Raw genomic sequence first — 18,522 nt, forward strand, 5'->3', positions numbered from 1 at the left:
AACAGTTTTCCCCTGATATTGTTATCACACCTAAAAATGAAGAATTCTTTAATATTATCAAACTCAATGTTCAAATTCTCAATTGTCTCATAAATGTCCTAATATTTCTTTTTTTTCTTTTTCTTTTTCTTTTTTCTTTTTTTTTTTTTTGAGACGGAGTCTCACTCTGTCGCCCAGGCTGGAGGGCAATGGTGCGATCTCGGCTCACTGCAAGCTCCACCTCCTGGATTCACGCCATTCTCCTGCCTTAGCCTCCCGGGTAGCTGGGACTACAGGCGCCCGCCACCTGGCTAATTTTTTGTATTTTTAGTAGAGACAGGGTTTCATCATGTTAGCCAGGATGGTCTCAATCTCCTGACCTTGTGATCCACTCGCCTTGGCCTCCCATAGTGCTGGGATTACAGGCGTGAGCCACCGTGCCCGGCCATATTTCTTTTTTTAAAAGTTTGTTTGACTCTGGACTCAAGGAGGGACCAGATATTGTGGTTGTTTGAAATGTCTTTTCAGTTTCTTTCGTTTGCTCATACCCCACATTCATCTGTTCTCTTTGCCATCTTTGTACTGAAGAAACCAGTTTTTCCTGTAGAATTTTCTGTAGTCTGGGTTTTGCAGGTTGCAGTCCCATACCGTCGTCTGATGCGTGGCTCTGTCCTTGGTGTTTCCTATAAGTTGGCAGTCAAATCTGGAGGCTTAATCCAATTCAACTTCAATGCTTTTGGCAAGACTGTCCCATCAGTGTGGCGTGTTCCTCCATCAGGAGGCAGGTGGGTCTGGTCGGCTCATCTCTGATGTTCACAGCCATGATGCTCAGTGATTCTGGATACAATTTCCAACACATCGTCTTCATTCACACCTTAGCATAATTGCTACCCTGCATTTTGTGTTTGCCACTTCCTTTTCATTTTCTTTGTATATTTCACTCATTGTCTTTGCATTAGCTGTAATTCTTTCCTTTTCTCTGCTGCATAATATTCCATGGTAAAGCCTATTTACCCATTCTGCTGATGGTGGGCATTTGATTGTTTCCGGATTTTTCCTCTTTCTGGCTACAGGACTTTCTGTAGGGTTATCGTGACAAGCAGAGTTGCTTGGTTACAGGTTGTACACACTTCCAACTTTAGCAGACAATACCAAATTGTCTTCTGAAGCAGTTGTACCAGTTTACACTCCCATCAGCAACACATGTGTAATTCATTGCTCTACAACCTCACAAAGTTTGATACTGTCAGATAAATTTTTTCACTTAGCTGGTACACGTAAAATGGTATCTTTCAATGAACAGAAAATATTCATGTGGTTAAATTTATTTTCTGAAAGGTGTAAGTTTTCTGGGTGTAGTTTAGGATGATGTGTCATCAGGTCACTCAGGAGCTTGTTAGAAATGCAAATTTCCACCTCCACCCCAGTCCTGCTGAATTAGAAACGCTGCGGCTGGGGCCCACAGTCTGTGCTTTTACAGCTTTCCAGCTGATTCGGAGGTTCCCGCCAGTTTAAAGCAGTGGGTCAGAAAATCTTTCTCTACTTTGATGTCACAAAGAGATTCTCTTATAGTGTCTTCCAAACTCATTGCAGTCTTACCTTGTACCCTTGGGTCAGTAATCCATCTGGAGTTGATTTTTGTGTCCAGTATGAGGGAAGGTTCTAATTTCACTGTTTGTTGTATGGATAACTAGTTATCAGCAACCATCTATTCAGAAGATGTCATCTGGTGGTGTTATAACTATCTTTCCCATATAAGTGTGGGCCTCTTGCTGGGCTCTGGCTTTGTTACATAAGTCAGTTTTTGTCTGTGTCTAGCCAATAACATGCTGTCTTTTTTATGAAATTGACAATAATTGGCTATATCTGTAGGGGTATGATACATACTGTCTTCATTGCAACAACTCTGTAGAAATGCTTAATTTCTGGCAGGTCTAGTCCCAGCTTGTTGTCCCTCAGAAGCATCTTGGCTGTTTGTGGCCTCTGGAGCCAGCTTGTCGGGTGCTGCAGAGTCACATTGAATTTGAAATCTTTATATTCTTGAATCTGTAGCTCAATGAGGGAAAAGTGAACATTGTATTGATTTTTTTTTTTTTAATTTTATGAGACAGAGTCTCGCTCTGTCACGCAGGCTGGAGTGCAGTGGCGTGATCTCAGCTCACTTCGACCTCTGCCTCCTGGGTTCAAGTGATTCTCCTGTCTCAGCCTCCTGAGTAGCTAGAACTATAGGTGCATGCCACCATGCCCAGCTAATTTTTTTTTTTCTGGAGATAGTCTTACACTGTTGCCTGGGCTGGAGTGCAATGGCGTGTTCTCGGCTCAATGCAGCCCCCGCCTTCTGGGTTCATGGGATTCTCCTGCCTCAGCCTCCCGAGTAGCTGGGATTACAGGCACACACAGATTTTTTGTATTTTTAGTAGAGATGGGGTTTCACTATGTTGGCCAGGCTGGTCTTGAACTCCTGACCTCAAGTGATCTGCCCGCCTTGGCCTCCCAAAGTACTGGGATTATAGGTGTGAGCCACCACACCTGGCCAGTACTGGATTTTTATGGTGTTTTTCAAAGCCTGCTAAAAGTCGTCTTTCATACTAGAAATAAAGAGCCACTTCTCATGAGGCTCACTGTCCTTCCCAGCTTACTGACCCTGCCGCATGGGTTTGAAATGCTTGAGAAACTGGCTTTGGCCCTGTGGTCCACCTCTCCCTCCCCATGGACACTCAGTGGCCTGAGCGGATGGATGCCCAGGGTTGGGCCATGGAGGGCTTTAGTTAGAAGGCTGGCCCTCCTATCTCTAAATGGCTCAGGTTTCCTGAGGAGCTGCTGCTCTTCAAACCTGCTCCTGCTACAGTCTTTTCATGGGCAATTTCTAGCTATGTCCTAGTTGGCGTATGAAATAAGCTGGGGATGGAGATATTCACAAACGGAGAAACAATTTCTCCTTCTTTAATTGGACCAAGTGGAAAATGAAGGCTTAGGGTTCCAGACTCCACAGTTCTCGTCCTGACCCTGTTTGCTCAGCAGTTGAATAAGCCTACCAAATGCCAAGCACGGGGCTGGGTGCCCTAGGGGCTGTGGGCCTCTGCAATTTTGGGGCCAGGATTTCACTAGTTAGACGGGGAGATGGGGTGCCAGGCAGGAGTGCAGCATGAGCAAGAGCTCAGAGGCACTGTCTCCTCCTTTGTGACCATGAAACGTGATCCCCAGTTTCCTTGGAATCTGTCTACAGAGCTGAGGACTAGAGCACCTGATGTCCACAAGATGAAGTCAGCACTGGGTTGCCAACACCCAGAAGCCATAGTTGGTTCATTTATTTGTCCGTTCTTTTGTTAAATCATTCATCCAACAGCCATTTACTGCTCACTGCTGGGGTAACACAGCGAAGAGGCTCAAAGTCCTGGCCCTCCTGGAGCTTGCAGTTTAAACATATAAATGATAAAACCAGGCGTGCCAAGTGCTCTGACAGAAGAGAAAGCAGACTGGGGGGACAGGGCATGATGGGGTGGCATGGTGGCCTGCTTGCCATTCCAGTAAGGGTAGCACCTCAAAGGAGGTGGCATTTGAGAAGAGGTCTCATCAAGAGAGCCCTACAAATGTCTAAGGCAAGAGCAGCAGCCTAGGTAGCGAGAACAGCAGGTGCAAAGGCCCTGGGGTATGAGCAGGCTTGGTGTGATTAGTGTATAGTAAGGAAGGCTGTGGACTAGGGGAGAGTGAGGGAGAGAAGCAGATCATCTTCAGTCTTAAAGGCCAAGTGGGATCCCTGGGTCCTGACAGTGGGTGGGTGCTGGCGGCGGCTAGGGAGAGTCGATCAGTGGATCAGGTGGCTCGAGAGAGTCTTTGTCGATGGAACTCCGATGAGGTGGCTAGCAAGTGGGCGTAACACCCAGGCTCCTGCCACCCTCGGGAGTGACCTGAATTTCCCTTTCAGACAGGCCCCGCTGTGGAACCAAGATGTTACACCCTCTCTAGAGAGGATGGCTGCAGATGCCCCTAGGCCCAAAGCCAGAGTCAGACTGATACCACAGGAAGGCCTGGGCTCCGTGAGGTCTAGAAACCCCAGTTGCTGGTGGGTTTGTTGGAAGTGAGCCTACGTTTTCCCCTTCTGCCGGAGAACATTGCCAGTGGAAGCAAGCTGGGGCACCTCCAGTCATTCCTCTCTGCAGCCCAGGCCTTGGCTTTAACTCTTGTAATACACCAGCACCATTTCACCTTTTAGATGTGTATCGGGCTTGGCATAGTGGTCCAGAGGGGGCCAAGCCGCTCTTTGCTTCTTAAATCTCAGTGTCTGCTCCCCGCCACAGGTTACCCAAAGCTAACAACGATGCCAACATCTCGCCCCCATTTCTCTTTGTGTACCATGTGGGTGATTTCTACTGCCCAACCCTGATAAAAGCTAGGGTCTCCCAAGGGACCAGTGTTTGTGCCGAGCTGCATTCAGAGAAACATATTCTTGTCGCCAGGTGGTAACTGAAAACTAATTTCTATCTTCAGGTAGCCTGAGCCACACTGCTCTGCTACGTAATAGCTGCAGAGCCTGGATTTGTTACTCCTCGGAGACTTGGCTTCATCATCTGTGTAATGGGGGCAGTCAGTACCTACTTCATGGGATGACCATGAGGATTAAAAATATATATATGCAGGCTGGGCGTGGTGGCTCACACCTGTCATCCCAGCACTTTGGGAGGCCAAGGCCAGTGGATCACGTGACGTCAGGAATTTGAGACCAGCCTGGCCAACGTGGTGAAATCCTGTCTCTACTAAAAATACCAACTTTAGCCAGGGGTGGTAGCAGGTGCCTGTAATCCCAGCTACTCAGGAGGCTGAGGCAGGAGAATTGCTTGAACCTGGGAAGCGGAGGTTGCTGTGCTCTGGGAGACAGTTGAAAGCCAGACCTGATTGGAAAAATTCTAGGCAAGTCCTATCAATTAGGAGGTGGTGTTATTCTTTTGCCCAGTCATTCCTCCTTGAGATTTTTACTGAGCACCTACTATATGCTGGGTTCTGTCCTAGGTGCTGGGGATACAGCAGTAGACGAGAGAGATGAGGTCTCTGCCTTAACGAGGGTATTACCAACCAGTGAGGGGTTGGTGTTAAAATGTCACAGGTTTCAAGATACAGGGTTCTGTGATCTGATTCATGCTACTCCCTCCCAAAAAACCAGGACCACAGGAGCCATGCACAGCTGAAAGGCAGTGCCTGTGAAAGCTTGCCTGCGAGGCTGTGACCTGTCTGATGCCAAGCTTCTATGAACATGGCACATGCAAACAGACCTGCTGTGGGGAACAGCAAGATGACATGTGTGAGGTCATGGCGCCTGCACACCTGCAGTTCCTTAGGAACTCGAGGTGAACGTGGTTGCCCGCCTCACATCTTCCTGAGTGGCATCTCCAGTCCCGAAGAGCAGCCTCTGGTACTGCTCTGTTGGCCTCGTGTTGTATGTGGATCTGGGGTTTGAAAGGCGTCATTGAAGTCTAGTGGTGGAGGGTGGGTTGGGAGAGGACAAGGAGGATGCCTTACAGCCCCCAGAAGCTGATTTGCAGGACATGTCCTGTCTGGTGTTGCTTGGTCGGCATCAGATGTATTTCTCTTCCTGGAGCTCAACTCGAGGCAGGTGGCTCCTCTTGCCATCTTGGGGCTTGGTGCCTTCCTGGCCACAAACTGATCTGCCAGTGACACACTCTCCTCCCAGTGAACCTCTTTTACTAGAAACCAGAGTCTCAGAATCACCATGTCTACTCATCCCAAGAGCTGGGGACAGTTTGGCACGTGGCGTGGCATCTTTCTCGTAAGCCCCGAGATCTTGCTCATAAAATGGCTGGTGGCGGGGTGCTTGTGAGTCTGCTGTCTGGGCTGGTTTCCGGAGGCCTCTGGTTTGCAGAGAGCGTCGGTGACTCACACTACTCTGCAGGTCGCCAGCCCAAAGCAGTCGGCACACACTAGGGCGCAGTGAGGCCTGGGAGGGGCCCCTCTCAGCAGGATGTGAAAACGCATCTCTGAGAGCATGGCTGATCTCAGCCCCGCCTACTCTGAAAATGCAGAAATAGCTTCCAAGGTGAAAGTGCTTTGGTGGAAGAGGGTGGACTGGCCGTCATCCATTCAGTCTGTTAACAAGCATCCTCTGTGTGGCGGCTGAGACACACTGCTGCTGCTAATAGAAACAGCTACCACTTTTGGTTATTTCTTAGCTTGGTATAATGCCATGTATATGCATTCCCATATTACAGATGAGAAAAACTGAGGCTCAAGGACTTAAAAGATTGGTTCTGATTCCCAAAAGAAGTAATGTGGTGCAGAGTTATGATGTGTCTTGCATGTTTGAAGAACTTTGCGTACATTGACTCACTGATTCTCTCTAGAACTTCGTGTGCATTGACTCACTGATTCTCTCTAGAACTTCGTGTGCATTGACTCACTGATTCTCTCTCAAAATCCTTAGAAGCTGGGAATAGTTTTTGCCTACCTTTAACAGAGGAGGCACAGGGAGGGTTAGGATTTGCCTCAAGTTTCATGAAAGGATGTGGCAGAGCTGGGATTTGGACCCCAGCCATCTGTGTATCCCTGTGACTCTGACCCCATGATGTGAGCCCCTCGCCAGAACAGCTGAAAAGGGAGGAGCTGTTGACTGCAAGAAACAGAGATTTGAGCCTGATCATGGACGGACAAGCAGGATTCAGATGCAGAGGAAAAAGAGGGCCTCCTAGGCATCAGCCAAGCGATGCAAAGGTGTGGCGGGGGGGATATCACGGTCTGCTCCTTGTTCAACCCCTGCCACAGACCAGCCATGGGATGTTGGACCTAAAATAGAGGGATGCCCACTTACTTGAACCTTGATGACTTCACTGGCCAGACACCTACCTTGTGAGCATAGACCGAGACTTTGGAGAGGAATGTATTTTGGGGACTGTATCAGTCAGCTCAGGCTGCATAACAAAATATCATAGACTGGGTGGCTTAAACAACAGAAATTTCTCTTCTCACAGTTCTAGAGGCTAGCAATCCAAGACCAGGATTCTGGAGAATCCTGTCAAGATCAGGTTCTGGAGAGGACCTGCTTAGGTCCTGGCTTGCAGACAGTCACCTTTTCTCTCCCATTGTGTTCTCCTGTGAGACAATGAGACTGACCTCTGGTGGCTCTTCTTCTTAGGCCACTAATTCTATCATGAGGGCCCCACCTTCATGACCTCAGCAAGCCCTAATTATCTCCCAAAGGCCCCATCTCCAAATACCATCGCAGAGGGGGTTAGGGCTTCAATATAGGAATTTGGCAGGTGTCGTGGGGGTATAACTCAGTGTGTAGCAGGGACTGTATAGGTGAAAGGTTTGATCAAGGGACAAATCAGGAATGAAGGTTCTGTCTGTGTATCCTGGGAGCTACTGTCTCTTAGGAACACCTGGTGCAGTGTCACCCATGAATACGGTCCTTGCTGGTCACTCCAGGTGGCCTTCGAGTTGCTAGCAGTATGTGCAAGGGCCACGCCTGTGGATCTCACTTGGAGAAATTTAAGACAGAGCCTGGTCCCTGCTCGGATCTTGAGAAATTTCTTTGCAGGCAGCCTAGTGGCTTCTCTTGCCTGTGAATCTGGAAAGTATGGAGGGAGTATGGTTGACATCTCTTATGGGAAATCCAAGACTTAAAATACAAAAGATAGATCCAAAGGTCTGTGGAAGAAACTGTGACATGGCCAGGGATACCTGCTTACAGGACGTGGGCTTGGGTTTGGAAGAATGTGGATGTGTTGGTGGGAGGGGGTGTCCCGTGTTAGGGCTGTGCTGTGAGCTGGTCCTGGCATATGTGAGTAAACATAGAATGATCTGGAAGGTGAACTTACGGGAGGGTGAGATGGAGACTGGGCTGGAAGATTTAACAAATATCCAGTGAGTTCTTTCCAAGAATCAGGGCCATGTTGGTATTTGAATTTGATCTCTATGGAACCAGGGGGTTTTGCACCTTCTCCCAGAAGAGGAGGAAATTGTACAAGTTAGGGTGGAAAGCCTTCTTACTGCTCCCACCTGCTAATCCACCTGGGAGTGTCTGACTACCCCCAATGCCATCGCTCATGGATAAGCAGAGACATATACTCAAATGGCTTAAAAGAAATGTTTGGTTAATTCCTCTCACCCCCAGAGGGGGTTTATGGTATATATCTTCCCCAAAAATCAGGTATTTATTTTATTATCTCATTTGTGATCACAGGCTGATTTGTGGGTTTGAATTACTGTTTGTTTCCTGTGTCTCAATTCAATATAATAAGTGCTTTTCTTTTCTTTTTTTTTTTCCCAAAGGCAGCAAGTTATTTTGCAGGGCTTGCTCTCTTGGCTGATGTTTCTTAGCAGAGGGTTGGGGCTGAGGTGTTGATGAACTGGCTGAAGGACGAGGAAGTAAACTGTGGTTTGTTTAGAATGCTTTCCTGCCTGTGGTTGCTACTTTAGAAGCCGTGTGGTTGCTTGATAGGAGAGGTGCAGCTTAGTTGCATGTAATCAGAAGAAATTCTGCTGAATTGGAGAATAGAAATGGACTGTTCGGGCCCGAGTTCACACAGTCGGTTAGTCCTTCCTTGTCGGGTAGCTTAGTTTAGAGAAAGTTACCAATTGTTTCTCCCTAGATTGTAAGTTGACGTGCAATCATTGCAGAAAAGCAGACAATGGAGACGGTGGTAGCATGTTCTACACTGGCTAGGAGGGGACATCCGACTTGCATTGTAGAACCACAAAACTGGACATCCCTTAGACCAGTGCCTGATTCCCATTGGCTCCACCATGGAGATACACGCAGGGTTTCCCTTAAATTCCATCCCATTGAAACCTGCATGCCTGTGATCTCAGAAGTCTGGGAAGCTAGTTGTATAATTTGTCAAGGAGACAGATTCTTGGGTCTGTACTTTTGTCTGTAAGGCTATTTGTTGACCCCTTGTGTTTTTATGAAAATTATCACCATTGATTAAGCTCATCAGCGAACCACTTCTAATTTACATCCTAAACTATCATCTAGTCCATAGGACCAGTGGGATGACTCACCAGTTTATGCCTGGGGGGTAAAAATGCAAGGCCACTGTATAGATCTTAGGCTGGAACCTTGTATTAGGTTGGCACAAAAGTAATTATGGTTTTTGAAGTACCCCTGTGTCTTTGGGAGGATTTGTAGATGACACTTAAGGACCATGTAGTAAATCTAAATACTGCCTTTTCTCTTGATGTCCCATCTCCATATTACTGACAACTGACTAGCACATTCACACGGATCAAAGGATTCAGCTCCCATTTAAACATGTAGGGAAACAGAATAGTGTTTTTGGTTATTGGAGTGGCCTCTTTTAGACTGGTCTTTGTCTCTTTCTCATCCATCTTCTTTAGGGGACCATATTGTGGGCTTAATAAACACAAGCCAATGAGCCAGCTATAGCATCTCAGAGTCTCGCTCTGTTGCCTAGGTTGGGGTGCAGCGACACCATCTTGGCTCACTGTAACCTCCGCCTCCCAGGTAGCAGAGGTTACAGGCACCTGCCATCACACCCAGCTAATTTTTGTATTTTTAGTAGAGACGGGATTTCACCATGTTGGCCAGGCTGGTCTCGAACTCCTGACCTCAAGTGATCCACCCACCTCGGCCTCCCAAAGTGCTGGGATTACAGGCGTGAGCCACCGTGCCTGGCCTATAGCATCTCATTTAATCCTCACAGTGACTTTGCCAAGGAAGTGTTCTCTTCCCCGTCTTGTGGCTGAGGAAACTGAGGCTCAGGTACTGTTGAAGTGCTTGTGTTCCAAGAGCTTCTGATGTGAGTCTACATTTTAGCAGAGGCCCCAGGGCAGCGAGAGGATCTTTCAAATTGGGGAAACCCTAGCCTAGGAGTAGTACCCGTAGAGCTGGGGCCATATCTGGTCTCTACCCAATGCTAGGAGGCTGTTCCTGGACAAGTTGCCCCATCTTTCTCTGCCTTACTGACTTGACCTGAGAAATGGGACTCTCACCACCACCCCCGGAGATGTCTGTGAGGATGAAGGAAGGCAGAGCGAGCAGCCACCTGCGGAGGAGGGTGTTTGGCGGTGGTCTGGTCTCGAGTTGATTTCAGGCCTCAGTTGAATGAAGACAGGCCCTGCCTCTGTCTTCCACAAAGAAGCTGACAAAGAGTGAAACTCCATGACTAAACAGGAAGCTGTGCCTCCGAATGCTGCAGACAGAGCCATCATGTGATGCTTTCTATTTCTCTGAGAAGGTGACAGCACAGGGCTTGGCTTCTCGAGTCCCCTGAGATAGGGCCATTGTGCCCTCCACCCCCATATTAACACTGGGTACCATGCAGTTTGGTGGTCAAAGGTTTGGAGAGAGAACTCATGTTCTGCCTGGATGGTCTGAAAAGCCTGGTCCCTGGGGTTCCAACTAGATTTGAACGACTTCTCCAAGGGTATGACTTCAGACCAGTGCATGACGCCCGAGATCCACTTAAGTGCTCCTTAAATGAGTAGATACGAATAAAGTGAAAATGTGTTGGTCATTACCGAACTTTAGAGCTGTCCACTGAGCAAAACAGGGAGTGGAGGGAGTGGCGTGCTCTAACATAAGTTCCAACAGGATCACCCTGCTGTGTAGGGCCGGGGGTAAGCAGTGGAGGTTGTTGGTTTCTGGCTATCTGGGGGTCAATCCAGAGGCATGTATGGGATGTGTGCTGTGAACAAGGAGTCAGGGAACACACTTAGGTTGGCCTGACAAACTGGAAGGAGAGAATGTGTTTCCCACCATGGGAACAGGTGAGACAGGGGAGGAGAGGAGGAGCAGGGGTGAGGATCTGGAGATTGGTTTTGGCCCTGTGAAGTTTGAGATGACCTGTGGGCAGGTAGATATTGCAATCTGAAGTTTAGGAGTGATGGTCTGGGTTAAAACTATTAATGTGGCCATCGTCAGGGTAGAGGTGGTATTTTAAGGCCCTGAGTGAATTATCCGACAGTACTGTCTGCTCTTGGACTTGGAAGAAGTCAGTTTTGAGTGGAGACTGGGCAGTTTAGTGTGGGAGCTGCCTCAGGGCCACATCCACCTGGAAATGTTTGCTTTCGGAGATGGGCTGAGATGCATGGTCAGAAAAGGAGGAGAGATGAAGTGCTGCTTTTGCCCCAGGGCAGCAGTAGCCAACCCCAACTAGACAATTCCTGTTGGAGCCCAACATTTGGAAATCCAGGCCTCTGACTGCACAAGCGCTAAAAGGATCTCATTTATTGAGCGTTCTGTCGCCCTTGAAGATGAGATTTCAGGGAGCTTACGCCTCTACTTGAAAAAGCATCCTAGTTTACTTGACATTTCTAATAAGGCTGCATTACTCCCTGTAAGAAATTGGACTCAGAAAATATTTCTAAATCAGGCATTTGGAATGGACTTGGGTATTTCAGTTGGGCCATTGAAAGGGGATTGGGAAGACAGGTGTTTTGAAAGCCACAGGCATTGTACAGACGTAGAGAGGGGTTTATTTACAATAGACTCCACAGGTCTCATTCTCTTCAAGTGCCTTTGTCGGTCTGATAGGGCAGGAGCTTTTTTCCATTGTTGACAAAAAACAGGAAGAAAATGTGCAGTTTTATGAATTTCCCTGACCACTGAGGTGATACCACTAGTAAGAAGGAAACTAGGGCCCAGTGTAGTATCTGTAGATGCCTGAAGGCAGATAACAGTTGAGTAGATCTTTAATGAAATTCTAATTTTCCTTTGACTGCAGCAGAAACTGGCTTTTTAATTTTCTCTTTGTAGTTGGCCATGATTTGAAACCCCACAGCAGCCCTTCTGTCCAGCTTGAACACACTCCCCTTGATCCCGCACCCCACATAATGTAATGCACTTTGCACAGAGTCCCTCATCTCCATGATTATTACCCTAGGGTTGGGTTACTTCTGGCACAAATGCGAAGATGTTGCAGAATTTTGGCTTGAACTACAGCCAAAGGGTTAAGTTCCCTCCTGGGCTTGGATGATACTGGCATGAGTTGGAAGCGTAAGAGAGATCAAAGGTGATTTTTTTTTTCTTCTCAAAAATGATTTTGCAAATCTTTTTCAGAGCTGATAGACACACACCTTAGCTGGATACAAAACATATTATGAAACAGAATGACTGTGATCTTTGATCCGAGAAATCAAAGTTAAAGGTAATTGATATCTTCTGCTTCTCCTTTTGTTTTCCAGCTGTGTGTTTCCTTAACTTGAATTTTTTAAGTATAAGAAAACTTGACAAGCTGAAGGCCCTCTCTTCTCATTCTCCTGCTCTTAAGGGCTAGACCCCTCCACTTCGGAAGTGGACACTCCTGGGGACCTCCCTGAGAATCTCAGGGTTGGGCGGGAGAAGGGGGGATGAGGCCCCGGTAACTTGCATGCTCCCCGATTCCAGGGCTGGCCTGCATGGAAAAATGCAGCATCGTCTTTGGAGCCTGCTCCTTTTTGGTTTTGCACACTTGGTTGTGGGTGTCCAGTTAAATGAGGCTCTCCATCCGTGGCGGGCGTTCTGCCCTGGGGAACAGCAGAGTGGGCAGGGAGGTCAGAAAACCTACCTAGAAAGCCACTCAGGAAGCCCCACCCTGTGCTTAGGGCACTTCCAATCCTGATTCCCTCAGCTCAAGGTTTCAGCTCCTCCCGGGGGCTTCCTTGTTGTGGCTTTTGAAGTCGCATGATTTTGCTACTTGGTTTCTGGATTTGAAATCAGCCCCTTGAACTGCTTCCCAGGGTGCTCGGCTGAGCCCCTCACCCAACAGATGCACCTTGCTGGGCCTCCACAGAAGAGCCTGGCAGCTAAGACGACCCTACCGTGCAAGTTTCAGGAGGCCCTGGGGGTGTGAAGTCCAGATGAGACATTGAGGAAGGTTGCATTACCTCTCTGTGCCTCAGCTTCTTAGATGCTGTTGCTGTTATTTAATCTTCTCCATATTCTAATTTGGAATAAACCAGTACACACAGTGCCCAGACCATCTTAGAGCTTATATTAGCACACCCAGGGGAGCTGACACTTCGGAAGCACGATTGCCAGAGGATGGGGCCTGCTGAGATGAACCCCTACTTCCCTGTGGCCGAAGGAAGCCCTGGGGGGAGGGGCACATTCTCCAACCATCTGCCACTCTCCGGCCTCGGGACTTCGCGTCTGAGGAATCAGGATAAAAATGCAAGTAAAGTATCAGTGCTGAGGTTGTAAGCCCCTCAGGGAACTTGTCGAAGGGCGGTGCCTTTTTAATGTGTGTCTTGGGCTTGGGGACTTTGGCAAGCCAGCGGGCTCAGGCCTGTGACTGACTCTGTAGCTCTGACCAGTATGACCTGGGAGGGGATTTACTGCTGCTGCATCACTCTTCAGACCCCACCCACAGTTTCTGGCTACGGTCCTAGTAAGGGTTTCACGTTCTTTTCACTGAGCCTCACTCAAGTACGGCCAGGTTTCTCTGGAGAAGATGAACACTGGGAAGTTACTTAGTAAGTGCAAAGCAGAGGTCTGGGAGAGCTCTGTCTCAAGTAACAGGCCTTTTCACAGTTTTGAGACGTCAGAGGGGAAGAGCCGGGCACGGTGGCTCACGCCTGTAATCCCAGCACTTTGGGAGGCCAAGGCAAGGTCAGGAGTTTGAGACCAGCCTGGCCAACATGGTGAAACCCCGTCTCTACTAAAACCCTGCATGGTGGCAGGTTCCTGTAACCTCAGCTACGCTACTTAGGAAGTTGAGGCAGGAGAATTGCTTGAACCTGGAGGCAGAGATTGCAGTGAGCTGAGATGGCACCACTGCACTCCAGCCTGGGGGACAGAGGGAGACTCAAAAAAGAAGTCACGGGAAGGCTCAAGACCAGCAGGCCTGGTTGCTTAGGGAACTTACCTCTTGGCCTTCAGAGTCGCTTCCCCTGAGGACAGTTAGGACCCAAGGCAGAAGAGCGCAGAGAGGAGTTCATGTGCTTTCAGCTTCACGCATCCTGACCCGAGCATGTGGGGGTCATGGGAGTGAATTCAGCAAGGCAGAGAAAACAGTCAGTGGTGACTGGGGGTGGTGCCTCGGGCCCCCTCTTGGCTCTCAGATTCTTTGATTTGGCCTGGAGAATGCAGCCCTCTCGATTCCCATTCCAAGCTTGAGGAGTGTCTTTCTGGCCATGGCTTTGTGGCTGGGCCCAGGCTCTCGTGGGCACTCACGTGGTCTCACCAGATTTTAGAAAACATGCTTGAGGTTTGAGCGAGAAGCAGGACCCAACCTATCCGCTCCTTCCTGTTGCTGCTTTCTCAGGGGATTCAGTTCCAAAGTCAGCAGTCAAAGGGAAAGGGCCTAGAGTGAAATTCACCCTTGAAAGTCCTTTAAATTGCACCTGAAGTATTCATACATCTGTGTTGTTTTCCGCATGTAATCCTGAGCAGCCATCCTGCTGCAAACTGAAGTCTGGGAACCTCTGAGCTCTGGCAAAGGAAGGGAGGAGAAAGTAGATGCGGGTGCCTGGGCCTTTTAGCAAAACAGAAAACTCCTAGGGCAGAATGGGATCTAACAGAAGTCAGTTTTAGCTTTTAGAAATCCAGTAAGAGGCACTGGCTTCCCCAGATGGCCACCCTCAAAAAGCAGGCAAAGAGAACACCCTGCTTTTTCTTCTTTGCCATTAGCATATATATAAGTGCTTGGGTCAATCCTGGCCCCCAGCCTGTTTTGGCAAATGAAGTTTTACTGGAACACATCTATGCCCATTTGCTTACTGTCTGCGGCAGCTTTTATGCTACACTGGCAGTGCTTAGTAAGTGAGAAAGAGCCCACAAAGCTGAAAATATTATCTGGCTCTTTCCAGGAAAGTTTGTGGACCCCTGGTATATCATCTTTTTATGTCTGCAGCCATTTTTATTAGAATACTAATATCCTTCTTACTGAGTGGAAACACCTCTTTATAAATGACTTTGTCATATATACTGAAAATGTTACACTATGTTTTGTGCGTAATTTTTATGTACTTAAGATCAGTTCACTTTTTCCTCTCCGGTTTCAGGCTTAGTAGTCACCCTGAGATCATTCTCCATCAGCCTTTTCAGCAGGACACCTCTCTGTAAGGATGATCAGAGGTCGAGAGCACCGTGGCAGACTCACAACTGCTGGCCTCAATTCTGTTCTGAGAAAGGGACGCTTTCTCCAGCAGAGCACTTGCCTTCATCACACGGCCTCTCTCTGCTGGCTAGGCAGAGTCTACTGTAGCCTTCCCCTGACTTCACGCAAATGACACAGAGGATTCTGGGATCCCCAAAAGAAAGAGGATCAATACTGTACAAGTTAATTAAATGGGCCCTGAGTTCAAATCCCAATCCCCCGTCACCTGCTAGAGTGTTGATCTGCCTATCTCTATTTCCCTATCTATAAAATGGGGATAATGATATTACTAGGAGCAGTGTGAGAATTAAATAATAGTCCCTGGCACACAGCTCTCAGGAAATGTGAATGGCTGGTATTCTTTTGTAGAGAGAAAGACTCCAAACAAGTAACAGATCAGCAACCCATTTGTCAATCGAATGAAAAAGGAAAATCAGCTTCCTTAAACTAAGGGACCTAGGCTGATGGTGCAGGGTCCTTGGGGTGGGCTAATGCAAGCATTAAGCACCTGCTGTCTGCATGGTGCCATGCATGAGTAGGGCTACTTGAAAATTCAGTACTTGCTTTTGGAGGGAGTGAGGACACTATGGCTGGAATGTGGGGCAGCATTGGACGGGGGTAAGCACTGCACCTGGCCCCATTTGGGAACAGGTAGGAGGAGAGGTACAGTTGCTAGCCTAGGGTAGATTATTGGAGGTCTAAAGTGCTGATGGCAATGATACAGGAGAGTGGTTCAGCACCCAAACCTCAGAGGCCGACTTGGGGAGGCCAGTCCTGGCTGTGACCTGAAGTTTCCCAATCCCTTTCTAAGCTGCTGTGTTCTGTTCATAAATCACATGTTGAGTACTTCCCATGCACCAAAGCATCATCTAAGGGATACGAGGGGAAGGAGAGCATCAACGCAGCAGGGGATAGTGAGGAGACGGGAGTGCGACTGGGCTGAGGGTGGCCACCAAGGGGGGCTTTGCCAAGGAGACTGAGCCTTGGGTGATGTGAGTGAGAAGGAAAAGCGTTAGACTGGGGAAAGCATGATGCTACCCAGAGGAGCAGCGTGAGGAAGGTGACACAACAGGAGAGAACAGGGCTGAGTCGGGGACAGACAGAGACCAGGAGAAATGGCAAGGTGAAAGGGCACTGGGGTTCCCCTGCACCCTGGTACTCGAGTCTACAAATGTGGCCTCCCTGTGGACTCTGCATGAAGTGGTTGAGACGAGACCCTCTCTCAGAACTTAAAGCCCAGTGTAGCTCTACTCTGTCACCACCACCTAGCAGGCATTTCTGTTCTAGAACTTTCTCCTGGTTGGTAGTCAGGGGAGCAGGCGCCGAAATTTCAGAAAGAGGAGGTTCCTACCCAGAGAGGTTTGGGCAGGAGTTGAACTCAGGGCCCCCTCGCCACCCCCAATAGCAAGAAGGTCTAAGTGCATAGGGTTACTGGACTTTCCAGATGCAACTCTTCACTTCTACCTGAAAGTAGCTCCCAGAAAGCAGGACCATTTCCATCCAAGGGGAGGGAAACACGCTTCTGTCTGCTTGAAAGTTTCCCTACTTCCCGTCCCCTGCCCTAGCCCTGTGTTCTGAGAAGGGAAACAGCCCTTCCAGAGGGCTTTGGTGCCAGTGTCTCTGCCTACCAGCTATTTTTAGAAAGCTGAGGCTGTGGAAAGTTTTCATTAAGGATCCACTCCTCTCACTTCCTAGGTTGAGAAAACAGGAAGCCCTTTGGAATCCGGGCTTTGAAAAGCTTCACATGAAGCTGCCCCGACCCCACCTGCCCCAGGCATTCAGCTTTCGCTACATGAGAGTCCTGTACAGCATGGTCAGCTCGTCACCCCTGCAGGAAGCACTGAGGGTCCGGGCTGACAGTCCTTATGCAGCTTCTGGTTTAGGGCCCCTGGGAGTCAGCTGTTACCAGGTACACAGTAGATGCCCAACTAGTGCTGGTTAGCTAAATATATGAATTCGTCCTCTACATTCCTATTAGTGAATCCATTTCCACATGTTGGAAAAGTTATACATAATATATGTATTTCGAATACATATCTAATACGTATATACTGGTCTACAAACCAACACTGGCTGTACACTGGGCACTGTGATCTTTACTTGCATTGTCTCATCCAAGCACCTCAGCAACCTGGGAGGTAATATTTTTAGATGCAATTTACAGATGAGGAAACTGAGGCACAGAGTGGTTATGTCATCAAGGCAAGGTTCACCAAGCAAGGAAGTGGCAGAGGTGGAATTCTAACCCTGGCTGGCTCTAGAACCTGACCTCTCATGCCCATGCTTGTGGCATGCCTGACGTTCTGGCACAAAACAAAGCCGATGGTTGCAAAGCACAGAATTCAGAGTCTACCATGAAGCGTAGGGATTTTACTGACCATCCCAGCCACTAGCCACTGAACACCAGGCACTGTGCTGGGCGCTATCACGTATGTGAATGGTTAGCATCCTCACAACAGCCTGAAAAGATATGTGCTATGATTCCCACTTTACAGTTGAGCAAATTGAGGCACGGAGAGGTAACGTCATACAGCCAGAGAAGGAGCTGAGAATCAAACCCGGTTCATTCAGCTCTTTGCATTCCCCCGCCTCTCACTGTTATGGAGGTTGCAGACCATCTGGGCAGGGGTTTTCCAGGGAAAAGCACCCTGAACCTAGGAGGGCCCAGCTTTGACCATGAAGAGACTTTGGGCAGCTCTGAACATTTAACCCTCAGTGACAATGTAACTTAAGCCTAAGGTGAGAAAAGGAAGTAGGAGGAGGTGTGGGAAGAATTCAGTGTCAGAACCAGGAAATGGAAAATGAACCTGCCTTTGATGGGACTCCCAAAGGGGTTTACATCCTCATCCCTTCCACCCCACAACTAGTCAATATGGTCTGCCTGCAAAACTGAAGGTGTAGGCATACCTCAGGGAGCATGCCTCACGGAGGAGCTGTCACCAATAGCACCTTCTTCTTTCCAAGAATGTTTCAGGGAACCTATTTGCAGGATCCACTGTCCTAAGATCTCACCCAGTAGCCAAGGCGGGAGAAGGTAGCTTGCTTCTTGATGCCAGTGACTGGTACTGCTCTTGGTTCCCTGCTAGGAACTCCACACATGCTTCTGGGGAGGGGGGTGACCAAATTTTCCAGAACTGGCACATGATCCTTCACTTGGTTGTGCTGAAATGGAAACTATGTTTCTGTTGATGGCCAGTCAGTCTCTGGGGGGCCCTCACTTGCTCTTTGTAAGGGTTCCTCTTTTGAGAACTGTAAGTTTTATGGATCAAGAAAGAACCATGTTTTATCAGACTTAATAGGCATTTTCTGGATGTGGAAATAGTGGAAATAGTTTGGTACACAATAGAAAGCCTCAAGCACATGACATCAAATGCAGAAGAGGAGAAAGTTACTTCAAACATGCCCTATGGCTCAAATCCATTTCTGCCACAAAGATTTGAAAAAGTTACCATTTGAGCAATTTTCACTAATAGATCTTTAGCACAAAATATTG

The 18,522-nt window shown here is 48.3% G+C and overlaps 1 protein-coding gene across 8 annotated transcripts in view; it reads left to right on the forward strand.

The window, feature by feature from the left end:
• NFATC2 (nuclear factor of activated T cells 2) overlaps positions 1-18,522 on the forward strand; it is a 180,710-nt gene that overhangs the window by 157,191 nt on the left and 4,997 nt on the right. For 4 of the 8 annotated variants that reach the window (XM_025399025.1, XM_025399029.1, XM_025399030.1 and 1 more), the window contains exon 10: positions 12,011-12,098. The exons of the other annotated variants lie outside the window; for them this stretch is intronic. In XM_025399025.1, the coding sequence (XP_025254810.1) occupies positions 12,011-12,054 (44 nt within the window). In that variant the 3' untranslated portion in view covers positions 12,055-12,098. The remainder of the gene's footprint in view (positions 1-12,010; positions 12,099-18,522) is intronic. 8 annotated transcript variants of the gene reach the window in all.

The sequence above is a fragment of the Theropithecus gelada genome, chromosome 10, assembly GCF_003255815.1.
Source record: "Theropithecus gelada isolate Dixy chromosome 10, Tgel_1.0, whole genome shotgun sequence".
Lineage (NCBI taxonomy): Eukaryota > Metazoa > Chordata > Mammalia > Primates > Cercopithecidae > Theropithecus > Theropithecus gelada.